Source organism: Passer montanus, unplaced genomic scaffold, assembly GCF_014805655.1.
Source record: "Passer montanus isolate IOZ18808 unplaced genomic scaffold, ASM1480565v1 scaffold257, whole genome shotgun sequence".
Taxonomy (NCBI): Eukaryota; Metazoa; Chordata; class Aves; order Passeriformes; family Passeridae; genus Passer; species Passer montanus.
Window position 1 is genome coordinate 160,126 of NW_024367228.1, and position 9,554 is coordinate 169,679.

Genomic DNA, 9,554 nt, shown 5'->3' on the forward strand with positions numbered 1-9,554 from the left:
AGAGAAGGAAAATCTTTTCTGTGGCAGTGGAACTTGCCGTGTCTACACAACGCAAACCAAAACTGTGTATGAAGAGTTCGTGGTTGCGAGCTGGGATGTGATGCCCAGGGCAGCGCTTTGTGTGTGGGCAGGGATCCCACTTCCGAGAGAGGAGAGCTTTTACACCGCACCTTTTTTCTCCTCTTTGGCACAAAGAGTGCGGGTTCAAGCAGCAAACCCCGAGCCAGCAGCGCTGCCCCGATTGAGAGGAAATATTCCCCCTTCGGACGCTGGGTGGGGATGTTGGCCGCGGACCGGAGCGTTCCTCGGTCCGCCCCGGGTTTGCACACACAGGGAGACAAAAAAAACCCGTGTGAGCTGAGCTGCTCGCAAAGGAGTCGGAGCACTCCGGGGCTTCCAGATTCCTTCACCCCAGGACTGCCGGCTCACACCGCTCTTTTTCGGACACTACTAAAAAATGCTGGGAGCCGCCCAGGACGGTGGATGGCTTTTCTGGGGAGTGATGGCGTGTGGGAGACGGAGCGGAGACAGAAAGAGGCGAGTGATCTTGTTTATTCTGTGTGTTTGCGTGTGTCAGAGCGGGGCTGAAACCCTCCGCTACTCGCTGCCGGAGGAAATGGAGAGGGACTCCTTTGTCGCCAATATCTCCAAGGACCTGGGGGTTCCTCTGAGCCAGCTTGCGGCTCGCAAAGCTCGCGTTGTGTCCGAGGGGAACGAGCAGCTTTTCCGACTCAATCAAAACACCGGAGTCCTGACGGCGAAGGAATCGCTGGACCGAGAGGAGATCTGTCCGCAGAGCGATACCTGCACGCTCGTCTTTAAGATATTCTTTGAAAATCCATTGCAACTTATCCGAGGGGAGGTGGAAGTTCGTGACGTAAACGACAACTCGCCCGTGTTTCCGCAGAAGGAGATGGTTTTAAAAATTATAGAAACAGCATCTCCTGGCTCCCGTTTCCCCCTGGAAGGCGCCCAGGACAAGGACGTGGGCATTAACGGTTTGCAGAACTACAGCCTCGGGCCCAACCCTCATTTCTCCCTCGCTATTGGAACAGCAAAAGATGGAGTAAAATACCTGGAACTTGTCCTACAGCGTCAGCTAGATCGTGAAGAGCAGGGAGAGCTGAATTTACTTCTGACAGCCACCGACGGGGGGTCACCACCCAGGTCCGGCACGGCTCAGGTCCGGATCGTGGTGCTGGATGCCAATGACAACATTCCTGTCTTCGAAAAGGAGACCTACGAGGTGCGCCTGGCTGAGAACAGCCCCCTGGGGCAGCTGGTGGTCAGGGTCGCTGCCGAGGATCCCGACGAAGGGTCCAACGGGGAAGTGTATTATGCCTTTACCCAGACATCGGAGCGATCCCGGCAGCTCTTCCAGCTGAACCCGACCACCGGTGAAATACGAGTCGCGGGCAAGCTGGATTTTGAGGAAGCAAAATCCCACACCATGATGGTGAAAGCCACGGACGGCGGAGGGCTGTCTGCGCATTGCAAAGTGCAGGTGGAGGTCCTGGACGTGAATGACAACGCCCCGGAGATAGCGCTCACCTCCCTCAGCGCCTCCATTCCCGAGGACGCCCCGCCACGCACCGTGGTGGCTCTGTTCAGTGTGCGGGACCGGGACTCCGGGGACAACGGCAGGACGGAGTGTTCCATCGACGGGGACTTGCCATTCAGTCTCACCCCCACTTTTGATAATTATTACGAACTGAGAACAAACGCGGCTCTGGACAGGGAGAGGACGGCGGAGTATAACATCACCATCACAGCCACGGACTGGGGCAGGAAGCGGCTGAGCTCTCAGGAAAGCATCTTCGTGCAGATATCCGATGTGAACGACAACCCCCCAAAGTTCACCCAGGAGATTTACACCATGTCTGTCACGGAGAACAACAGCCCCATGCTCCGGATCGGCAGCATGAAGGCCACGGACGCCGACGCAGGAATAAATGCCCGTGTGAACTACGCACTGGTGCGGCAGGAGGGCAAAGAGCAGCCCGAAGTGTCAGTCAATGCTGAAAACGGGGATGTTTATATCCTCCGCCCGCTGGACTACGAGAAGGTGCGCGCCTTCGAGGTGAGAGTGCGCGCAGCCGACGGCGGCTCCCCGCCGCTCAGCGCCCAGGCCGTGCTGCGCATCGTCGTGCGGGACGAGAACGACAACGCGCCCGTGCTGCTGCACCCGGGCGCCGAGAGCAGCGCGGCCGGAGAGCTGGTGCCGCGCTGGGCACCCTCCGGCTACCTGGTGGCCAAGGTGGTGGCGGTGGACGCGGACGCGGGGCAGAACGCGTGGCTGTCCTACGAGCTGGCCAAGGCCACGGAGCCGGCGCTGTTCCGCGTGGGGCTGCACAGCGGCGAGGTGCGCACGGCGCGGGCCGTGACAGAGAGGGACGCGGCCCGGCAGAGGCTCATCGTGCTGGTGCGGGACCGCGGGCAGCCGCCGCGCTCTGCCACTGCCACCCTCGCCGTGGCACTGGTGGACGGCTTCTCCGAAGCCCATTTACGGGTGAGAGAGGAGGCACCGGCCGCCGAGCCCGACGAGCCGCTTACTCTTTACCTGATCGCCTCGCTGGTCTGCGTGTCGGCGCTGTTCCTCGCCACCGCAGTGACCGCCGTGGTAGTGAAGGTGCGGCGGGCCAGGCGGAGAGAGACGGAGACTTTGCCCACGTTCCCGGCCACTGCCACGGAGAGCAGCGCGGGCTCCCTGCCCCGCAGCTACGTGTACGACGTCTGCTTCGCCGCCGGGACCGTCAACAGCGAGTTCCGTTTCCTCAGGCCGCTCTTCCCCTGCTTCCCCGCCGGGCTGCCCCCCGGCCCGGGCGAGCAGCGGAGCTCGGTGTGCTCGCAGGATGCGGCCAACCTCGGCGGCGAGGGCGACTGGACTGCGCAGGTGAGGGACTGACAGGGCCATCGGGCGGGCGGGAGGGAGGCGTGACAAGCCCTGGGAGCAAGGAGCATTGAAGGTGCAGAACTGCTAGCGGAGGAGTCCCTGGGGTGGGAGGAGGTGATGGAAGGCATCTCAGAACTGCAGGGAGGTGTGACAAGACCTGGGAGCAAGGAGCATTGAAGGTGCAGAACTGCTAGCGGAGGAGTCCCTGGGGTGGGAGGAGGTGATGGAAGGTATCTCAGAACTGCTGGAGAGGCCTCCCAGGAGGATCCCTCAGCTGCTCCCCAAATGCTGACTAAACATGCCTCTCTGCATCAGAGAAGAATTGAATATTTTGGGTTGTAATTGACCTCTAAAAGCCATTAATTTCAAACCCTCATGCCATGAGCACAGATACCTTCAACTAGATCAGGCTGCTCAGAGCTCCAGCCAACCTGACCTTGGATATTTCCAGGGGTGGGGCACCCCCCACCTCTCTGGGCAGCTGGACCCATATCTGTGCTGAGCTTTTGTGGTAGATCGAGTCTTTGGTGTCACTTCAAAGGGGAAGAGTTGAGCCATGAGAAGGTGAAATTACAGGTAGTTATGTGTTGTAGCTGAGATGGCCACAATACACAGAGTATCACTATACAATTTTAGAAGGTTTCACGCATCAGCCCATACAGAGTAACACCACACCACTGCAGAAGGTTCCAAACCTGTGCCCTTCTTGTTCTTTAGCCCCACCTTTTATACCCTTCATGTTCATGCATTGCACCTGTGTGTCCTCTCTGCCTTTCTGTGACTGGTCAGTGCACCTGGGCACTCCAGGTCTCACTACCTTCAATACTGGTCACCTGTCCTGCTCAGCCGTAGCCCATTAGGGATGAGGCTGGGCCGCAGCCCCACTCCCAATTACCACACAACTTGTGCCTACAGACATGGGGGTCCTGCCTCACTGTGTAGAGCCTGTAGGGCCTGGAGCAGCAATGACACCATTCCCAGGGATACATCCTCCCGGAGGTGGCAGTGACCCTTGTGCCTACAGACATGGGGGTCCTGCCCATCCACTGTCTGGAGCCTGTAGGGCCTGCAGCAGCAATGACACCATTCCCAGGGATACATCCTCCCGGAGGTGGCAGTGACAGGAATGGCCGTAGTGGCCTGTCCAGTGTCAGATGGGACTGTGGGGACAGCTGTGCAAAGGGATGTCACCAGTGGTGTTCTCTGCACTGCTGTTGGGAGCTGGCACTCGGTGCTCCCATGTGCCACTCACCAGGGTGGTGGCAGTGCTGAACTCAAGCTGTCTTACAAACTGCTGGAGGCTGTGCAGGTGGGAACCTCTGCCATTCAATTCCCTTACGTTTTTGTGACTTGCACGGATAGTGTTGGCGAAGAGTGTGGTTATCAGAGTCAGTCACCTCTTAGAATGGGATTCTTTGGGACTCTCCATGGAGAGTTTCCAAGGATCCATCTAGCATTTCACAGTAGACAGGATGATGAACATATATGAGGCTGGAGGAACACAAGCACCATCAGGGTCAGTTAATATTTTTGTATTTCATAACCACTGGTGACTTGGGCTCTACTGCAGGTTGTGACAATCACAGTAGCTTCGGGGAAGACGATGAGGCTTCTTGATATATCAACATTAAACCACATTTACTGTTTGTGAGAAGGTGGTTTCTGTTTGGGGCTCTCACCATTTCGAATTACTCAAAACTCATAAAAGTTTTATAGTGACCCATTAAGGTTTTGTAATAGTACCTTTTTGGAGGATGGTTTCTGACTTCAGGTGTTCTCCATTCAGGTCAGAGATCCACCAAGTCTTACTTTCTCTTTGGCTCTCAGTAGGGAGGAGTGGTGTGGCACAGGCAGTGGTGTAAGACACATCCTCTAAGCTTCTCGGTGACGCCTGCTTCCCTTCAACTCCAAATGACAACTGCTCTCTCTGTTCTTTGCAGGGCAGTGCTTCCCTCTCTGAAGATACGGGGCCCAGAGCTGCAGATGCAGCTGCAAACAGGGAGCTGGAGCTAAATGTCAGTTCTGAGCAAAACCCTTGGCTCGCCCATCAATAAGTGAAGAGAAAGACAAGTATGTCTGTCCTCACAGGGAAAAGGGAACAAAGAGACCAAACACCTCCTTAAAATGTACCAGGGAGATCAAACCTTCTCTGTGAGAGTACTTTCCCCTTGAGCAGTACTTTTTTCATGTAGGTATTTTGTAATTGTGCTGTCGATGGAGGAGAACTGTGCTGCATGTTGATTACATAATAATGTATGATTGTGAGAATGCTACTGCTTCTACATACTTCGAGAAATACTGAAACCTGTCAGCAGATCTTTAACTTCTTGTTACACCACCTTCTCAGGGGGGTTTCCTTTCATGCTTTTTTTTTTTTTTTTTTTTTTTTTTTTTTTTTTTTGGGGGGGAGGTTTTTTTATAAATTTTTTTTTTTTTTTTTTTTTTTTTTTTTTTTTTTTTTAGTGGAGAGAGCTTTGTAATAATATCTTAATTTTCTGCCGTGTATTCAACACCAGGTAAAACAGATATTATGCAAAATTAAGTTGTGGTTGCAAAGGAATTTCTTACAAAATAAGCAGAAGCTGTTTACATTTTGAACTTCTCGCATTGGCACAATTGGCATATTTGACCAGGAGCTTACAGGCTCTCCTAATTGTAAAGAGTGGGCTTTGGGCAGTGTATTCTCTAGTCCTTTCTTTTTTTCCACAAAATTCAAAATACCATTTCGCGGTTTTTAAAAACCAAGATAATTAAAAGTATTCTTTGTAGTTTTTCAGTAAAATATACAAAACCATTTACAATTAGCTTAGGACACTGTAGAATATAGGGTGTCAAGAAGCTTTCTGGTTTTCTTTCCTCAGTCGGTATTAAACTATAAAGTAATGTGGTAATTCCTCTCGTTGAACCATTTTAAAGAGTCAAATGAGTGATGACAGAAAACAATAAAATCTACTTGGAACTCCCTCGGGTGAGTGTGCTGTCTCGAGATCACTTGCTGCAGTCATCGCCGAGGAAAAAAACAATTCAATAACAAGATTTCGGGAATAAATCCGTGTATCTGGAGTGGAATTTATGCAGGGGAAATCAGAAAGACCTGGGAAATAGGACGGTCTCAGAATTCGCAGCAAGGCGGAGGAGTTTTTTTCTGAGTGGAGTTGAGGTCTGAGATGCTGCCTTCAGCCCATTCCCAAAGGCTCCCAGCAGGAGAGATCATAAACTGCGGGAACAATCTCTGCCCATTCCGAGAACGACTTTGGCCATTGCTGCCGTGGTTAAAAGACCTCCTCACCTGGTGGCTGGACCCCTGTAACAACACACAGCTCTTCTAGCTGAACAGTCGGAGAGTCATTTACTCAAAGCGTTCACACTGGGGGCAAGGGAGGGGGAACCAAAACAAAAGGAACAACCCAGCTTTAAATAAACAGAGGCAGTGCTCATTCAACCAGTAACCATACTTCAAACACGGCTGTATGGACATTTAAATATCTATGCTTTGACCTAGGAAGAGAGAAAACGAGCCGTTAATCTTTGCTTTCCAGGCTTTGCGGGGGGAAATCTTGGACTCCTTCCACAGACCGGCCGCCTGGTGCCGCTGCTGACCGCGGAAGCTCCGCGCAGCTCCCAGCTCCGCTGATCCCGCGATTCGGGCGGGCGGGGCTGCACCATTTCGGGCTGCTCCGCTCGGGGGGCGGCAGGCTGTGTCGGCAGCTCCATCCAGCTTTCAGGAGAGGAGATCGGGTCTCTGGAAGGGAATGAAACCGAGGAAGAGCGAGGAAGCGCTGCCGGGGCGAGCAGGCGCTCTGATCCTTGTCCTCTGCCTCTCGGGGATGGGAGCAGAAACCGCTCGGTACTCTGTGCCCGAAGAGGCGGAGAGAGGCTCTTTTGTGGCGAATATCGCTAAGGATTTGGGACTAACCGGTGAGGAATTACTGGCTCGTCAGGCTCGAGTCGTTCCTGAAGGAGAAAAGCAGTATTTACAGCTGAACCAGCACACCGGAGATTTGGTGGTGAGAGAGCAAATGGACCGGGAAGAGCTGTGTGGACAGAGCGAACCCTGCTTGGTGCGTTTTCAGGTGCTGCTGGAGAGCCCACTGCAGTCCTTCCGAGCTGAGGTAAGACTCACCGACATAAATGATCATGCTCCTGTGTTCTTAAACAAAGAGATTGTTTTAAAGATTTCGGAGTCAACAGTGCCGGGCACTCGGTTTTTGTTGGAAAGCGCTTACGATCCAGACGTGGGGAATAATAGTCTTCAGCATTATAGTATCAGCTCGAACGAGTATTTCTTTGTCTACACCCGGCGGCGGAGTGATGGTAGGAAGTATGCAGAGCTGGTGTTGGATCGAGCCCTGGATCGGGAGCGGCAGGCAGAAGTTGCTTTCAGCATCACGGGTGTGGATGGTGGGACTCCACCGCGGTCTGGCACAGCTTTAATCCGCGTGGTAGTCCTGGATATAAACGACAACAGCCCAGTATTTACTCGAAGTCTGTATAAAGTCTCGGTAATGGAAAATAGCTCACAGGACACCGTAGTGGCCGTAGTGTCTGCTAGCGATTTAGACTTAGGTACATATGGAGAAATCGTCTATTCCATAGTTCAAAATTCAGAGGAAAATTTCGAGACATTTAAAATAAACCCAAAGACAGGTCAGATTCGACTCAAAAAAGCTTTGGATTATGAAGAAACAAAAACCTACGAGATAGATGTTCAGGCCTTAGATGGAGGGGGCCTCTCCACGCATTGCAAGGTGGAGGTGCAGGTGAAGGACGTGAACGACAATGCCCCCGAGGTGATCATCACCTCGCTCACCAGCACCCTCTCCGAAGCCGCCCCGCCGGACACTGTGGTGGCCCTCTTCAACGTCAGGGATCGGGACTCGGGGGACAACGGCAGGACGACCTGCGAGCTGATGGGAGAGCAACCCTTCAGGATCACTCTGCTGGCAGCCGACGCGTACGCGCTGGTGACATCAGAGACGCTGGACCGGGAGCAGGTGGAGGAATACAACATGACAGTGCGAGCTCGAGACCAGGGCTCCCCCGCCCTCTCGGCAACCAAGACCCTGCTCGTGCGGCTCTTGGATGTGAACGACAATGCACCCACCTTCACCCAGGCCATTTACACCATGGTGGTGAGCGAAAACGAGCCCGCGGGGAGGAGTCTGGGACGCCTCAGTGCCACGGACCCTGACGCGGGAGAGAACGCCCGTGTCAGATACTCGCTAGTGCCGCCACTGACAGGCACCCTCGCCGCGGCATCATTCGTGTCAGTGGACGCGGAGAGTGGAACTGTCCGGAGTTTGCGCCCGCTGGACTACGAGAAGGTCCCTGCCTTCGAGGTGAGAGTGCGCGCAGCCGACGGCGGCTCCCCGCCGCTCAGCGCCCAGGCCGTGCTGCGCATCGTCGTGCGGGACGAGAACGACAACGCGCCCGTGCTGCTGCACCCGGGCGCCGAGAGCAGCGCGGCCGGAGAGCTGGTGCCGCGCTGGGCACCCTCCGGCTACCTGGTGGCCAAGGTGGTGGCGGTGGACGCGGACGCGGGGCAGAACGCGTGGCTGTCCTACGAGCTGGCCAAGGCCACGGAGCCGGCGCTGTTCCGCGTGGGGCTGCACAGCGGCGAGGTGCGCACGGCGCGGGCCGTGACAGAGAGGGACGCGGCCCGGCAGAGGCTCATCGTGCTGGTGCGGGACCGCGGGCAGCCGCCGCGCTCTGCCACTGCCACCCTCGCCGTGGCACTGGTGGACGATTTCTCCGATGCCTTCCACCAGCTTGGCCACGATCCTGCGAGCGGACAGCAGCCGCAGGTGGCCGAAGAGGAAATGCTCACTACTTACCTCATCGCCTCGCTGGTCTGCGTCTCGTCCCTTTTCCTCCTGTCCGTCCTTGTCTTAACGGCCAACACTCTCTGCAAAGCTCGCATTCGGGCAGAGCTTCCTCCTCCCTCTCCCAGCTGCTACGCGGACGGAGATTTCGCCAGCGACGGCGTGGGCGTGGGCAGCACGGGCACTCTGTCGCCGGCTTACCGCTACGAAATGTGTATGACCAGCGGCTCGGGGAGGAGCGAATTCCGGTTCCTGAGACCCATCCTGCCCAGCCTTCATAGCAATGCTGAGGCGGGGCTGGACAAGGACGAGGAGCCGCTACGCCACTCGCAGTCTGCCTGCGACCGGGAAGCCCAGGCGGGAAGAACGGCCGCTCCTCCCTTTTAGCCGCAGGACTGGCCAGTAGGCGTGCGCGTCCCTACCTGAGCCGTGTTGGAATGCGATTCCCTTACCCCCTCTCCTCAGCCTGAGATTCCCCACCAGTTGTAGTGCCGTTCTCTACTGTTATAGCCGTAATCTCCCTATTTAGCCTCCAGGCCACTTTCTCCTGCCGTGGAAGGCGGCACAGTCCCACCGAGCTCAGCCTCTGCTTCATGCTTCCCTAGAAAATCCTTGTGCCGCTCTTGCCGCGGCGTTTCTCGGAGGGTGCAGAGTCGCCTGTCGCTAGACGACAGCGCACCAAACCGCCGGCTCGGGCCAGCAAAGGGCGAGGACGGGCGCGGAGCAACTGCCGGTGGTACTCTGGCGCCAAGACTCCCCCAAGGCTAGGGATTTCCCTCCCCAGAAAAAGTGTCCTGCCGCAGGAGGCTCCGCGGGCCGGGGCGAGCGGCAGCGCGGGC

At 55.7% G+C, this 9,554-nt stretch overlaps 1 protein-coding gene across 1 annotated transcript; it reads left to right on the forward strand.

The window, feature by feature from the left end:
• The first annotated feature begins 898 nt into the window (after positions 1–898).
• On the forward strand, positions 899–9,477 carry LOC120503455 (protocadherin-16-like). The gene is made up of 3 exons (XM_039711942.1): positions 899–2,893; positions 4,834–4,942; positions 6,512–9,477. The coding sequence occupies exons 1-3, from the start codon at positions 914–916 to the stop codon at positions 9,100–9,102; spliced, it is 4,680 nt and encodes a 1,559-aa protein (XP_039567876.1). The 5' UTR covers positions 899–913; the 3' UTR covers positions 9,103–9,477.
• The last annotated feature ends 77 nt before the right edge of the window (positions 9,478–9,554 follow it).